The sequence below is a fragment of the Microtus ochrogaster genome, chromosome 8 (genome assembly GCF_000317375.1).
Source record: "Microtus ochrogaster isolate Prairie Vole_2 chromosome 8, MicOch1.0, whole genome shotgun sequence".
Lineage (NCBI taxonomy): Eukaryota > Metazoa > Chordata > Mammalia > Rodentia > Cricetidae > Microtus > Microtus ochrogaster.
In genome coordinates, this window is record NC_022015.1 from 56,536,221 (window position 1) to 56,553,473 (window position 17,253).

Below are 17,253 nucleotides of genomic sequence, written 5' to 3' on the forward strand. Positions count from 1 at the left end.
TACATAATAAATAAATAAATAAATATTTATTTATAAAAAAAAAACAAAAAAAACAAAATACTTTAAGGAATTGCCCTTAGAACGATTGCACTCAGTATTTGAGGTAGGCAATTGACACCAAGATTATCAGGATAGGTACAGTGACTTGTACCCATCTGAATTGTTTCTTTAGATTATATTCCTAAAAGAGAAATATTTGTTGCAACAGTAGCAAGGGTAAATAGCCTTTGAAGGGCAATATATACTGTTGAGTATAGCTTTAAGACGAAAAACCTGCCTTTACTGGTTCTACTTCTTTGGGAAAACCTGAAGGGGCACTAATTATTTTCTAAATTAGCTGTATTTCCTGGAATTGTACTTCCTCGGTGCATAAAACTACTGGCTGCCAAGACATTTCATCTATACCCCATTCTTCATGAGGGAAACAAACCTTGCTTCTTGAAGGAGAAATCTAAGGGTGGATATTCCTGATGCTTGTCTGAACAGTGGTTGGCAGGTTAGGATTAGCTGGTCAGCAAGGGAGCAGTCACGCACGATCACACTCTCAGTCTTGAAACCCCAAACTAGGAGAAATCTGTGAGCTTTCAGTAACATGGTCAGCTTCCAGTTTAAGACTGGTTAAATAGCCAGTTTTGCCAGGGTTTTAGAGGAAGTGCGGACACTTTGGTCACATTTCCAAACTCCTCTCCTGCTACTGGACAAACTTACTCTGGAAGGTCATTTGCTCAGTCTGGGGCCTTCCGTGTAAATACCGTCTATGGAGATGTGATTGATCCTATGTAATCTACAGAAACTTCCCTAATTGAAAAAATCCTAAATCCTACCCCAGTAGCAAGGGACAAGAACAAGGTGGCAAACTGGGCATAATGACGAACACTTTTCCAGATTTTGGAAGACGGCAGCAGGCAAATCTCTGTGAGTTCTAAGTCAGCCTGCTCCACATAGTGAGTTCCAGAATAGCCAGAGCTACATAGTGAGACTCTCTCTCAAAAATAAATAAATAAAAAGAACAAACTTACATATTGAATAAAATTATCCACAAAACAGGCAGCAAAACAACTCTACGTTTTGAACATATTCTTGGGGACCAGAATTCTTCTCCAGCAGGAGAAGTCTCTTCTCTGAAACTGGGATCCAAGACACTCAAGATTTCTCAGACCTGATTATGCGTATCAGGTTTTCTTGTTTAAGGCAAAGCAATTTGCTTTTGACTCTTCACTCGAATTTCAGCCAAAAAATAAAAATGATGTAATTATAAACGAAAAAAGAAGAAATAAAATGAAAAGGCCTTAATAATTTATGGGAAACAAAACTTAAAGAAAGTAAGGTTGGGGTGAAGCTGAGCAGGAATGGGAAAGAATCAAAAGCTTAATAGCAGCACGCTGTCTTAACCACTTCCTTCCCTCTGGGTCTCCCCAGCCCTTTCCCCGACTGTTGGACCCTCGTGTGTCCGCCTAACTGCAGGACCCTCTCCTCTGGAGCTGTGACGTGTTCTAAAACTATCTCTTCCTGCCATCACTGTCTCAGTAACCAAACTCTCTTAAGTGGCCACCTTAACAAAAATAATTCATCCTGGGGTGTAAGTGATGGTGTTAGTGGTAAATGGGGGTGTGTGGCAAGGCTCGCACACTGGAGCGAGGCCTGACTGTGGTATGGCAGAGAACAAGACGTAAGTGCAGACACACGGGCAGATGTGGAGACTAACTGACGTGTGACTTGCCTCTGCTGCTCCTTATGTTTTCATCCAGAGTGTAGGGAGAGAACATTCCCTACTAAAGCCACAGGGATGTTGGCCCTGAAATCTCCCTCACCCAGCATTTAGCCAAAGTTCGGATGAGACTGTTTCTACAGCTTGTGGGTCTATCGGACACAAAAGGGGTCAAGTTCCTGGTGGGGAGTAGGCTCCATAAGTGTTTGTGTTTGCTTCCATTCAGCTGGGGCTTGCTTTAAGACAGTCCCTCAGGTCACCTCTGGCATGTTCATCCTTCGATTCCTATTACAATCATGCAAAGTAGGTTCTATTATCTCCATATGCCAAAAGTAGAAACTGAGGGCAGAGAGAAGTTAGCTGCTTTGCCCAAAACTCACACAACGGTGAAGTGGGTTCAGACCCAGGAAGTCAAGTGTGCTTTTATTTTTTTTTTTTTAACTCTATTTATGTCATCCTGCCTCGGTCATGCTTGCTTGTGTTCTTCTACCACAGGAAAGGCAGTTCTCTAGACAGAGCTGAAGCAGTGAGCCTTGGGGCCTGCCCCTCCTTGGAGACACACCTGTCCCTTTCTGTGGGCTGATGGGTCTATGGCTCTTATCAGTGCCACCAGCTTTGCCCAGCTGGCTCGCTTCTCCATTTCATTCCAATCAATCAACCACATCTGAAAGTTCAAACTAACCCTTGCATCATGGGCACAAGAGTGCTTACATTCCTGAGCCAGAGGCCATCTCAGTGTGGCGAGGGAGTGACTTTGTATAATGACTGCCATCTATTGGAAGATCAGGACAGCCATCACACAGATCCGTGCAGCAACAAGCAGCCCTGGAATTGGCAATAGGACGTTCCCACTACTAGAAGCCACAGCCCTGCTCCAGAGGCTCCTGGTGACTTAGTCTGGGGACCAAATGAAGCACGGGAGGCATAAAAATGGTCTCCAGGGGGGTTCCCCCGGGTTTTCTCTGCCTACACTAAGTGATAACTAGTCCCATGGGAATCTGCATTTGAAACAGGAAGCTTGTTAACCTAAATAAATCTCTAATTAGTAGGACTTAAAACAGTGTGACAAGGATGATGAAAGAACTTTCAGGAAGGGTGACATATTTCTGTTCTGTGAGGTCTTCTGAAGGTCCCTTCGCAAAGTAATGAGTGTTTCTCTAGATGAAGGCAATTAAATTGTCTCCATTAAAAATGAAAACAAAAACAAAAAACAATTGAACTGCACAGCAGCTCTGAGCAACATTGTAATTGTCTCCTTTGAAAGAGGAGGGGAGCACAGTGGAGCCGTTCATTGCCCTGGGTGCCTGTTTGATATGTAGTTTTATGTGCGTGTATGTGTATGTTTTATATGCAGTTTAACACTCTATCGTTACTAGATATCTGAGAGATGGTCCCGGTGTCTGAGTGTATGTCCCAAGATCTACCAGCTGGGAAGGGTCTGTCTGAACTTGAACACTGTTCTGATTGCTTCTAAGCTCATGATGAAGGTGGATCCAGGGAATCTCCCTGTCCCAACACAGTTGTGGAAGAGGTGTGGAAAAAAAGACAATAACTGAACACCTCCTATGGCAGGAATTCAACACGTGCTACATAAAGCTTGTCCCTACAGCTCTTTAAGGCGGATCATATTTCCCCGTGCTGCTTATAAAAACAGCATGAGCCGTGGTCAGGATTTAAACCGGCCTTTCGGCCCCACAGCTTGCATTCTTTCCATGGCACAATCTCGCTGGCAACTCCGAAAGCTGGCTCCCTGGGAACTCTGAACAGTCCCCTTGGGCACACACAGGGGGACAGGGCTCTTTACTACAGGGCTAACCATTCCATCCTGCTTTCCCTTTTCACAGGTAAGCATTTCCACGGTGGGCTATGGAGACATGTACCCAGAGACCCACCTGGGCAGACTTTTTGCCTTCCTCTGCATCGCGTTCGGGATTATTCTCAACGGGATGCCCATTTCCATCCTCTACAACAAGTTCTCCGATTACTACAGCAAGCTCAAAGCCTACGAGTACACGGCCATCCGCCGGGAGCGCGGAAAGGTGAACTTTGTGCAGAGAGCCACAAAGAAGATGGCGGAATGTTTAGCGGGAAGCAACACACAGCCCACCACAAGGCAAGAGAACTAAGGCTCCATTAGGACGCAAGGCTGCTAGAACCCGAGAACTTCCAAGCGTCATTGCTTCTTTCAAAATTATGGTCCCCTCTGGCAGCAAAGGGACACGTGAAGCCAGCACACACAAAGAGCATTCAGTTCAAAGTTCTGTCTCTAGGAATGCTCATTTGGACCCAAACTCAAAATGCCTCACATTGCTCTTAACTGGATTGTGTTTATGTATGACGTCGGTGCTGGAAATGGCTCCAATGTCTTAGATGTCTCTTTCAGCTTCTCATGGCATCTAGCTCAGTATGTATTTTTAGACTTGAACTGACTGGAGATGAATTTTCCTAGTTCAAAGAAGGAGGACGGGCTCTTAATTATCCACAGAATGGAGTGTTACAGAGGGAACTGTATGAGCTTTGGAGTCAGACCAACCTCTAAGTCAGAATCCCAGCTCTACCAGCTCGGAGCTTTGTGGGAACTCACTCGGATCCTCTGAGCCTCAGTCTCTCCAACTGTGAGATGTACAAAGTCATGCCTACTTCTTAATTTGGGTATTGGGGTTGGAGAGAACATTTGTAAGTGCTCAATATTTGATAGTTGTTCAAAGTGGCTAAGCTGAAACTGCCTAGCTATGTTCTCTACCAGTGGTGCACAACCAAAGGCAGTTTTTGCTCCCCAGGTCACATTCGGAGATGTTCTTGACTGTCACGATAGTGAAAGACCAGGCAGGCTCCCAGCATCTAGTAGATTCGAGGTATGGAATGCTGCAATAGTCCCTACAGTGCACAAGGGAGCCTCTGCGCTACAAACCACCAGACATCAGTGATGCCCATGGTGAGGAGCCTCTGTCTACAATTACTATGGGAACCCAAACTTGGTCCATGAAATGTGCCTGTATTTGTGAATTTCTTACCCCCTTGAATGGAGCCCTATTATGGGTTGTTTTACTCTTTACTCTTTTTGAGGGGGCCTGCCACTCAGCTCCACAATAAATATATGGAGACTTATTCTTAGTTTTGAATACCCACTTTAGCTTGGCTTGTTTCTAGCCAACATTTCTTATCTTAAATTATCCCATCTATCTTTTGCCTCTGGGCTCTTATCTTTCTCTGTTTCTCTATACTTTTTTTTCTTTTTAAGAAACAGGGTTTGGCTGTAGCTTTGGAGCCTTTACTGTAACTAGCTCTTGTAGGCCAGGCTGGCCTCAAACTCACAGAGATCCGCTGGCCTCTGCCTCCCGAGTGCTGGGATTAAAGGTGTGAGCCACCACTGCCCAGTCTGCATACTTTTCTATCTTGTTCCTTCCCCCCTTTCCTCCCAGATTTCTCCTTCTATTTATTCTCTCTGCCTTCCTTGCCTATCCTTTGACTATTGAACGCTTTGTTAGACCATCAGGTGTTTTAGACAAAGAATCACAACTTCCCAGAGTTAAACAAAGGCAACATAAAAGAATGCAACACATATTTACATCATTAAAACAAATGTTCTACAGCACAAACAAATGTAACATCTTAACATTAAAAGCCTCCACTGTCCTCACCTATAACTCGGACTTCTTTCTGTTTTTCAGAAAAGGGGTAGGGGAGCCAACCTGGCTCTTGAATGAATGCTGTCTGCCGAGCACCACAGGAAGGGCCTCTCTAGACTGAGGGTTGACAGCCAATGTCCTTGGGTGTCTTTCCTTAAGACTGTTCTTTCTCATTTCTTTCTGGGTCCACAGGGCTACTGTAACTTGAAGTCTTGAAGTTGAAGGCTCATTTGAACAGAGCACACAGAGATTTGCCTCCTGTCCTCTTAGGGTATGATTGAACTTTCTATATCATAAAAGGAGTAATTGCGCTATTGATGGTGGCAAATGCTAGGCAGTGTAACATACAGTATGTAACTTCATTGAACCCTCCACACATCCCTAAACGTGATGCTGTGGTTTTCTATTTAAGGAGAAATGGAGGCTTAGAGAAGGTAAATGGCCCAGATACATTCCCCTACTCACTAAAATAGTGGGACTGGACTCTATGCCTACGTTCATTTGGTGCACAAAGTTCTGTATGTGGCTTTATCAGACATTATGACGTCATGTCTGAAGGGTGGACAAAAGTGCACTGTTCTCAGATTTCTACATCTAGGAGGTCAAGACATCTGCTCTGGATAGTTCTTCCTGTCAACTTGACACACCCTAGAGTCACTTGTGAGATTGCTGGAATCAGAGTGGTCTGGAGCCACAGCTGTGTCTATGATAGGTTATCTCGACTGACGATTGCAGGGACTCTTGGCTCAGTACGTTCATGCTGGCGCTCTCAGGTGACTATTGTTGAGGGTCTAGCACACTGTGGGCAACCCCCCTAGCAGGTGGGTCTAGGTCACAGAAGAAAGCAAGAAGGACGTGAGTCAGGCAACAAGCCAGAGAGCGAGCCAGCAAGCATCATTTCCCCTCATGCTTTCTGATCCAAGCTCCTGCCCTGATTTCTCTCAATGATGAATTGCAACATGGAAATGGAAGCAGAAATCTACCCTTTCCTCCCCACATTGCTTTGGGTCCTGGTGTTTCACTGCCGTGGCAAATTAGAAGAGTGCTTTGCGGTGCCGGAACAGAATGCTGTGGTCCGAGCAATACATAAAAAATATATGTTTATGTCCCTCCGCTCTGCAGGTTAGGAATCCAAGATCAAGACACAGGCAGGATGGGTTGTGGGTCAAGATGGTGCCTCCTTGGTGCCTCTTAGGACTACAGCCTAACAAGGCAAAAGGCGAGCTCACTGAACACTGCTGACAAGTATCCTGTATGGGTCTTGATCCCATTACTCATGAAGGAGCAGCCTCATGGCTTCCTCAGCCTTAAACACCTCAGCTGTTATTATTACCACACTGATAACACACCTGGCTTACAGAGGGAGCTGTTCAAACCAGAGCATGGGTTTGAATTTTAGCCAAGCATCAATTTTTGATAACAATATATCCCAAATGTTGCATGGTGTATACTCCCAAGACTCAGATTTAACTGCAAGCCTGACCTTTTCCTCTGCGAAATCTGGCAGTCCTATGCTGTTGTTTTTCAGAGGCAGAGTTTCTCATGCAGTCACCCCCAAGCCCTAAGACCACAGCCAAAGAGCACACCCTTCCACCAGGGAATCGGTTCTTCCCTCTGCCAACTAAAAAGATGAGGGCTTTGAATCAATCTCCTTGCCAGAAGTAATCTTGTGAACTGAGCCAGCTCATGTATCCACCTAACACAAAGGACAAGGCAGCCGCACTTCCACTGACCCCCAGCCCTCCTGCCCTTCAACTCAAGGGACACGTTTGCTGATGAAGTGAAACTCCGGGACTATCAAGAGTCTTAGGAACCATGGAAGACGGAATGCTCATAACAACACCCTCTGCTCTGGACACGAGAGACTGTCTCAGAATTGCAAGGCAGAAGAAACCCCCGAGAGACAGGAGTAGGGGTGCATGGGGTGGGGGTGGCGCTGATGACAAAGCTGGAATTTTCCAGGTCCTTGGGATCTAGTCAACGGCAGCAGACCTCCTCCCGGTCTCAGTGGCCACATCTGTTCAGACAGCTGTGCACTGCTGTCCTCAGGGAGTAAGAATGACAGGCAGAATGAAATTAGCACACACACAAAAAGAACATTTTGTGAGCCTCATGGAACATTATTTTATTTAATACTTCGGCTGCTTCTAGAGGCTTCATTGGTCACTCACAAAAGCTTAGTCGTAACGAGCTTGCTCTTGGTGTTAAAGCTGATCCTGCAATATATTACACAAAGCCGAACCATATGAAGTTGACAGTTTCATCAAACATGACTGAATATTGGCAATTTCATCCAGCATGACCTAATCGTTATGTGGTTGCAATTTTTCTCAACTTGTTCCCACATTGTTAACATGGAAATAATGGTGCTGTTTTCCTTGGGATTTTGATGGCAATTAAATGCCATTGTGTATATTTCAAACTGTAGCACCCTGGCACATGTTATATGTTAAATAAAGATAGGGCCTCCTCTTTCTCTTCCTCAACATCATTTCTATAAAAAAACAAAAAAAAAAAAAAACAAAAAAAAAAAAAAAAAAAACCCTGCCCAATCTCAGCCAGTGTCCTCTGTCATCAAAGAGAGGAGCTGTGCTCTGTAGGGGCTTGGTAATCGTCCTAACTCAGACAATAGAGAATGAAAAAAGGACAGACACACAGACACTTGTACAGAAACCTGGGATCCGGTGGACCAAGCACTCTGACAGAGGCGCAGGAACCCAGAAACTCGGCCTATTTCTCTTACACATCTGAAATAGGGTGGCAGACACACATCCAGGAGGAAGCTGCGGTTGAAACTTTCTGTATATGCTGTCAGCATTCGTGCAAAGACCAGGGACATGTTTTACCACTCTGGTGGGGCTGAGGCACTGGGGTCCTTGGCGGGGCCATGTACACACTCATAAACAACACACAATCACTTAGGTCCTCTACTCGCCAGAGAGAGGGCTCTAAAGCAGTTGTTCTTCCCCTCCCTAGTACTGCAACCCTTTAATACAGCTACACGTACTGTGGTGACCCCCAACCATAAAATTATTTTTGTTACTACTTCATAACTATAATTTTGCTGCTGTTGTGAATCATAATGTAAATATCTGATATGTAGGCTATCTGATGTGCAGACCCCCAAGGGGCTCACGACCCACAAGTTGAGAATAGCTCCTCCAGAGGAAGGCAGTTTTTGAATCTTCACCATCCTGGGCTGTGCACAAGGTCCCAGGCCAGTGGATTACAAAGAACTTTCTGTACAGATGAAGACAGAGCCATGCCTCATACAGTAACCACCAGCCAGCTCACAGCTGCTGCTCCATTCTACCTTGACAGAAAAAGTAATATGTTGGCAAGAAACTTTTCTTTAAATTGAAGGAGACGTTAGTTCATCACTGACACAAAAACAAATTACAACAATGAAGCTATGCAATTCCAAAGATTTTAGATCAAGGAAATGAGAAATACTAAATTCTGGTAATGTGTACAACCCAGGACAAGGCAAATGTGGTACCTGTAGCTCAGCGTTCCTTTCTCTCCCTGTTTTCTGGTGATATCTCTGATATTATTTACTCTTCCTGCCTAACTGTGTGGCCACAGGGGTCTGTCTCCAGGTCTGAATAGCCAGATTCCAAGCCCTCTGCCAGGATACCAGAGAAGAGAAAAGCTGAGTTCCCCTTGCCATGGCTCAGCTTACCAGCCCCCATGTTTGGTGACAGCATTCACAAGTTCCCTGCAAACCCTATTCCTCCTGCTGTCTTCAGGCTACGAGGGGGAAGTGTTCCCTCACTATGGCTTGTCCCTAATGTCTCACTACTCCTGCTCGGTCCCTTTCATCTTGACCTAACCTTTATAAAGAGAATGTTTGTTAAAACTGCTTCAATTATCTCCTTGAATATGCCATCGCTTCCAGCCAAAATCCTAATTGATGTACCTAGTATATTTTAAGAAAAATACAGTTTGCATCCCCCAAATTGCCAGCAAAACATTAACATATGGTTGGGTTTTTTTTGTTTGTTTTTTGTTTGTTTGTTTTTTGACAGTCATGCCTCCCTAAGTTATCACCCCCGTCCTCAACTTGAGAGATGGAGAAGCACATCCAGTTCCCAGACGATTGTTAGAACAGGGATGATCGGCACCTCAGAGTTCTAAATGATTTAGCTCTCCTGTCAAGGGTTTCCAGTTCCGCCCTCTGCAGAGCACTTTTTCCGATTATTCAATCTGTTGGGTTCGCTCAGTCAAGCCCATTGCACACATACAAATAGAGTTCCATGAATATTTGATATGCATGTGGCCAGCTGGAATTTTTGCAGCTAGGAACAGAAGCTCTGGTGCTCTCATCTTGGCCTGGCTCCTACCTGTGTTTGCCTTGTTTTGCAGGTGATACCATGGCAGACAAATGCACAGGGACTTGGTCCGCATGCTGCCCTTTCCCTCTATCCAGGTCAGACATTGTTAACGAGTTGTATTACTCTTTCAGAAGGCTTTCATGAGCTGTCTAGCAACTAATACCAACTGTCTCAGGATGTATTTGCTCTCCGACACGTTCTTAGACTTGAAAAATTAAGAAAATGGACTAGAAATAAGCCTGTTATCTCCTAGTGCCCTCCTCCTTTTTTTTGCAGGATTTTCTTATTAGTTGATAAAAACTGTATGTATTAAACCCTGTCTCGAAAAATAAAAAAAAACAACTGTGTGTATTATGTTCATGCTATCCTTCATTCTAGTAAGTTTTAGAAAATGACTGTCAGTTTCCATCATAATAGGGAGACGGCAGTCTTCCTTCCTGAGGGGGTTAATTGATATACGAATGAGAAAACTTGGCACAATATCTATCCTATGCAAGCTGGATATGGGGGCACATGCCTATATTCCCAGCACTCACAAGGGGGACACAGAAGACTCAGGAGTTTTAAGTTAGTCTGAGATATATAAAAAGACTCTGACAATGTGTGCACATGAGCGCGCACGTGCACGTGCACACACACACACACACACACACACACACACAGTTCATCATAGTTCTTGCTGTTTGTTTTTCATAAGCAAGATCTCAGTGAGACCTTCTGAGGCCACCATGCTCCATAGTCACTAGGCCATTGTTGAATTACCATATGTCGAGAAATACCAGGCTAGCTATAAGAGAGACCAATTATATTTTTCTTTATTATAAGGGGCAAACTCATGAAACAGGAATGAGAAGTCCAAGCTCAGCTGTGTAGTATGGGAACCACAGAGAGACAGCAAACCCTGGGCCACTGGAAGTTTTCTCTGGATACCCAAAAGGTCATGCCCCTAACTTGGTCCCACTTCTTAAAGTTCATTGGCTGACAGAGATTCCCCATCAGGCCATTCTCAGATCCTTCAACTGTCTAGAATATGTGTATGAAGGATGGCATTTCCCTGTCATATTCAAGCAGTATGTGGCCTAGTGACCTGCTTTCATCTAGCAAATGTGAAGAAAAACTATTTATTACTTCTCATAGAAGTATTTAAGTGCTGGGTCCCATTCCTCCTTTTCTAGCTGGGTGTTGGGCTTATTTTCATTTTATGACAGGGTCTCCTGTAACCTAGGCTGACCTCCAACTCACTATATAACTAAAGATGGTCTTCAAATCTTGATCCTCCTGCCTTCACTCTCTGAAGACTAGGATTACAGATGTGTGCCACTGTGTCCATTTTTTTTTGTGGTACTAGGGATCTATTCTGTGTAGTCAGAAAAATAATCTGTAATAGCTATGTTTCCGGTATTGGGTATTAAGTACATGACAACCAGAAGTAAAAGAATAAAGAACAAGTGATAGAGAGATAGGGTGAGTGAGTGAGTCTTAGTCAGTTCTTTTGCTGTGAAGAGACACAATGACCATGGCCACTCTTAAAAACAAAAGCGTTGAGTTGGGGGCTTGCTTACACTTTCAGAGGTTTTGTCCCTTATCCTAGCAGCAGGAAGCATGACAGCACAGAGGCCATCATGGTAACCGAGAATTCTACATCTGGATCTGCAGGCAGCAGGAAGAGAGAGCGACTGGGCCTGGTTTGAGCATTTGCAACCCCACAGCCCACCCCAGTGACACACTTCCTCCAAGGCCATACCTGACAAGTGGTACCATTCCCTAAAAACCAAGCATTCAAATATATGAGCCTATGGGAACCATTTCTAGTTAAACCACCACAGATAGATAGAAGCAACATAAAAGAAAACATCATGAAATTAAGTTTACAATATCCAGTAGAAAATGACTGGAGCAGCCTGATTGAGAAAAAAAAAATCAAAGGTAACATCAAATCAAGGATTCACATTTCCATCAGAAATCAACTGGGGAAACTGAGGCAGTCATCTGGGACCCTGAATGAGTTCTCTAGCTCTGCACAAACTTTCCACTCCCTATTCCTACTGCAGGCATTTTTTATGCCATGGAAAAATGATGGTGACCTGTATATGAAATGGTTTACCTTCAAGGACACAATGTGTTTAATACCCTTATCTGCTTGCTGGTTTTTCCTCTCCCTGTTACACAGCCAGAGACCCAGCCTGCCCAGCACAGGGATTTTAGAGGAAACAAAGGGGGACCTACTGTGTTTCAAGAGTCCATTTTCAATAAGCTATAGTACACGGCAATTTACCAATATAATTTATATTAAATGATCAAACCCAGGGTTTTTGGAATGCTAAACAAGCACCTTATTGGCTGAGCCCCATCTCCAGCCCCTTATCTGCGTTTTGTGAGTGTGAGAATAGAAGCGATGATGGAAAGCCATCAGTGGAAGGCTCTGAGGAACAAATGGGTAGAAGCCCAGGCTGACCTTTGCTAGACAGAGTAATGCAGTATAAATGAGAAACCTACCTGACTTTGGAAGGCACTAAGTCTTGGGAGTCATTTGTTTCTGTGGTGAAAGCCTAAACCACCTTGATGGACTCTCCATTCTGCATCTTGATACATCTTGATGTTGTCTTTGTACATCCAGGGTAACTGAAACTTCTCTGTGTCACAACAGAGAAATGACTTTGTAGTTGGTTGGGTTTTTTCTTTGTTTATTTTGTTTTTGTTTTGCTTTTTACTCTTTGACTCTTTTTACACTTTTGGGGCTACCACTCAGCTCCCAAATAAATCACAAGGAGACTTATTTCTTACTTATAAATGTAATAAGCTTTGCTTATTTCTAGCTAGCTTTTCCTACCTTAAATTATCCCATCTAGCTTTTACCTCTCTTTATTTTTGTGTTTCTTTTCTTGCCTTCTTATTCCATGGCTGGCTGTGTGACTGTGTGGCTGGGTGGCTATCCCCTTCTTTTCTCCCTCCTTCTCTTCTCCTTCCTCAATCTTCTCTCAGATTTATTCTTTCTGCCTGCCAGTCATGCCTAACTTTTCTCCTGCCTTGCTATTGGCCATTCAGTTCTTTATTAGTCTACTCAGGTGCTTTAGACAGGCAAAGTAACATAGTTTCACAGAGCTAAACCAATGCAACATAAAAAAATGCACCATTAAACAAATGTTCCACAGCACAAACAAATGTAACATATCATAAAATATTTCACAACATGACCCAATATATTTCTGTGTTCTATATGTTCATGTTCCCCAGTTCTTAGTCTCTTACGTAGTGCTAGATGATAAAGCTGCTTAAAAGGGCACTGCTGAGAGACAGTGTCCTCCAGACATGACTGGGATGCTACACACATGAAATCTAAACTATGTGGTTGCCTAAACAGGACCTGCAATAATGACTGCACTGATCAACATGCCAATGGGGATGGAAGAAATTTCACAAAGTCTGACCCCTAGGTGAAGAAGTCCAGGCACTCGGTGGCTGGCAAGGGAGGGAAAATCTGTATTGTCCAGGAATGAGCCCCCTGAGAGCTTATCCAATCCCAGTGTTTGGCCCTGAATGCATCCATTTATGAGCAAAACTATATGGTAATGGGTCCAGTGCCCATCATACAACAAGCATTTTTCTAGGTTTCCCCCAGTGAGTACATTTAACAACACATATCGCATACAGTAAGCATCCAGATTCAAGTCAGCACGAGTCTCATGCATCACTGTCATCACTATGATGAAGTTCTTAGAAGAGCTCAGCGAGGAAGATAAAGTTATCTTATCACTTGGCAGAGATGGAAACTAAGGCACAAAGGAATCACAGAATATACTCAAGGTTCCAGAGGCAAAAATATACACCAAGGCTGAACCTAAGTATGACTTAAACCCAAGTCATATAATTTTCATTCCGCCTCTAGAGCGGATCAACAAATACCACTAGAATCTGGTAGTTCAACATGAAATATCAAAACTGGTCCCCTGGTTCCACCACCTACAGCTATTTTAGGTCCACTGATTGAGAAAAAAAAAACCGGGTTCCCTAGATCATCCACCTTATCGAAATTAAAGTTGGCATGTGAGAAGGGAGCTATGGTTTATACCAGCTTCATGATTTAGCACTGAGGAGTTTCTCCTCCGCTTCCTTCAAGGTCTCTGAGCTCAACTGCCAATTATTTCATAAGCAGCGTGGGACAATGGGCTAGTGCCAAGTTTCCCAGCCCAACTCATCCCTGAGAGATACAAAGGCCAAACCATGGGAGGGAGCGCCTCGACACAGCGGACCCGTCACCTGGCCTCCACACAAACCGGTTTCCTCCAGGCCATTTATTTCATCAAAGCGCAGGTGCTCAAGGGAAACTCAGCAAAGGGGACAATTTCGTTTTTCCTGTGCCTTGGAAATTAAAGTTCTTTCCAAAACATAATTTGCTTTGTTCTTTGAGAAAGCTAAGGAGAGAAAACGGGGTCAGAGGAGAGCGAAGAATAAAATAAGAAGCAGACAGGACAAAAGGGAGGGTAGAATTTTTAAAAAGGCATATAGAAGAGGGAAGATAGAGAAGATGCCTGGGGGCAAGATCCAATACCAAGTGCAGATGCCCCGTGGAGGGCTTGAGCATGCCCGGCCAGAGAGCAACCCTGGAAAGGAAGATTTGCAGCCAGTTATGCTTCATGAGTCATAATGCCAGCACATCTGCGACTAAGGCTGGAGGAGGGCCGTGAGCTCCAGGCCAGTAGTTACATAACAAAACCCTACCCCTCACCTCTCCAAAGAGATTTATTCCATTCAGGCATGCCCTCATGGCCCCAGTAAATCCAGGAGCAATGCGAGGGATGGGAAAGTTTTTAAAAAGATCCTGGCACCCTCAGAATTATTGAAGTTCGGAGCTTGCAGGGAACGAACTGGAAGAAACCAAAGGGAGGATCAAAAACCAGGACTTTTGGAACTGACTTGATTGGTTGTTGTCCCCAAATGGGACAATCTAGAGTCGGACTGAGAAGCAGTATCTAAAGATGAAGTTGGAGATAAAGGGTATTTCGACCACATCTTGGTAGACATGACAATTCCCAAGTATTCCAGAGGATGGGGCTGGGGAGGGTCACAAAGAGCCAGCTCATACTATACAAGGAGTTAGGAGGAGAATGTGGGGACCAGCAGATGACTGAGACTGGGAGGAAGATTCTGAATACTTGCCTTTCAGCTTGCTTGGAACTGTTAGGAAGGAGGGACACAGAATGATCTGGAAGCAGTGATAAGGAGTTAGGAAGATGCCAACTTTACTTCAGGCTGAACAGGTAGGAACCTCTGGATAGAATACCATAATTAGCAGAGGGGATTACAAGATACAGGAGAGGTAGGGTCAATGGGGTGTTGGGGTGGGGAGGGAGGGAGCTAGGAAGAGTTAGGGTCATCAGCATTTTAGTAGGGAATACACGGGTACTCACCAGATAGGTGGACCAAAGACTCTACGTGGCAAAGTGATTCTTTGCTACAAGGCCAAGAATCGCTCCACAAAATGAAGGCTTGTGCCTTCTTTCAGAACACTAATCCAGACAGGTAATGAGACCATCCAGCATAAAATGCTAAGGTAAGAAATGCAGGTGTGCTCACAGGTGATTGACATTGTGTTCCAGGGGCCCCAACAGAAGAGTTGTAGGATGTACAAAGTCCAAGTTGTTGTTGGGGGGCGGGGACAAAGGAATGAAAGCCTGGGGCTAAGTGAGCGATTTACACAGTAGTCCTAGGCTTCTTAAATATCTGATACAAGCATGAGGTGAGATGGTGAGACAGTCCTGTGGGCCTCAGGACAGACGGCAGGGCAAAGTTGTGTGTGGAAGGTAGGAGACACTTGTTGCCCTGGATACATTTCAACAGAACCAATGATGGTTGCAGGGCACTGAGACACTAGGGGAATGTTTTGTGAAGTACCAAATTCCTGATGCACCCTCTCTGCTCCAGAGAAGAATGGAGGAAGAAAGCCTTCCACGGACCTTCCAAACTCCTCTTGAGACCTACCACTTCCAGGCTAATGTCCTTAGGCAGGACACTTAATCTTGCTGAGTCTGTTTGCCATCTGCTATGGTGGCCCAATGAGAGTCGTTTCTCAGGACTAGACAATGTCTTCCTGGTATCTAGAAGACAGTCCAGCTTGCTAGGTGCTTGCCACTGTGGGAGCCACAGTCTCTGGCTTAAGTCCCATGTAGAAGGTCAAACTCCACCCCTGCTTCTGACCATGGGACCAAGGGCTGGTTATTTAACACCACGGGGTTTCTATTTCCTCGTAAATATGATGGGAAAGCCATACCAGGTAATAGGGCTCTTGAACAGAATCATTGGAAAGAAAATATAACAAGCTGTAAGCTTTACTTTCTCCTTGTTGGAAGAGACTCAAAACCTCAAAAAAAAAAAAAAAAGGAGTTTTCTCTGCCTAGTGATTTCTACACCAACCATCAGGCACCCTTTGCTCTGGTTCAGAGCTGCTCCTCAGGCCTTTGGGAGTCTGGAGCACCCAGCTGCAGGGTGATATCCTGCTCAGTAGAAGAACAACAGAGATGGGAGTTTGAAGTGACACTGTCCTATGTGTAGCCCAAGCCTGAGGAAAGGGACTAAGCACCAGAGAAGAAGGGAAGGGAGGCCTGGATCCCACAAAGAAGTTGCTGTTATCCTTTCTTAAAGATATAAGCAGGGGAAGGCAGTTCCCATGAGGGAGTTTATTTAGTGGATTATGGAAGGGAAATGGTAAGAGGAAGGGGGGGAAGGAGGAGAAGAGGGGAAGAGAGGAGAGAGAGGCAGCAGCCACCTCTGCAGAAGAGGGACTGAGAGAGTGTGCAGGCTGCAGGAGGTGGGAGATCCACAGGCCTCAGTGGAATTGGGTGGGGGGGATGTGGGCGGGGCTTGTCTCTTGAGGGGACAGGGTAACCAATTGACAGGACAGACTATAATAGTTGCAAACACCGATATAGTACTCAGGGCAGGCTTGGCGATGGGACTGAACCACGTGCAGTACACACGTGTGACTGTAAAAGCTAAAGTTACATTGAAATTTTAATTACTAAGCCGTGAAACGGAAATGCCTCTGAGCTGCAGGGCCCTTGCCCAAGGACGGATAGTCCCTGAGATGCTGGAGGCTGCTGTTTCTGGGAGATAACAGCCACACCTTTCCCCTCCCAAACACTATCTGTATCTGTAGCAGACTGCTTGCTAGCCTGTGGGCAGGAGGTTCACAGGCTGGAACTATTGTCACGATCTACAGCACACTTGCTCCTGATTAGATGATGTAGGCTGGAGGTATGTCAGGATGTATGCTTGCCCCTGATTGGACCTGATGGGAGATGCAATGAATTATGGGTTTTCCTTCTTAAGTCGCTGCAAACCACAATTCTGGATCAGTTCCCAGGAACCTGGACATGGACCTGGCCAGAGCCTATCCACCTGGCCCTTGTTTAACTAAAGTTTACTTCAAATTTGGCTTGGAACTGTGGTCATGGTCTTTTTCTAGATCAATGGGATTAACAGAGACCCCAGCATTTGGGAGGCCAAGACAGGAGGATATATGTCAAGATCCTGGAGGGGAGGTGGGTAGAGGGAGCTATGAGGTGCAAGTCTTCTACCTCAGTCC

At 44.8% G+C, this 17,253-nt stretch overlaps 1 protein-coding gene across 1 annotated transcript in view; it reads left to right on the forward strand.

Annotated features, from left to right (window-relative positions):
• The window catches only part of Kcnv2 (potassium voltage-gated channel modifier subfamily V member 2), an 11,426-nt gene extending 7,592 nt beyond the window's left edge, over window positions 1-3,834 (forward strand). Inside the window, exon 2 of the mRNA XM_005352100.1 lies at window positions 3,553-3,834. Coding sequence (XP_005352157.1) covers window positions 3,553-3,834 — 282 coding nt within the window. The remainder of the gene's footprint in view (window positions 1-3,552) is intronic.
• Window positions 3,835-17,253: the final 13,419 nt, after the last annotated feature.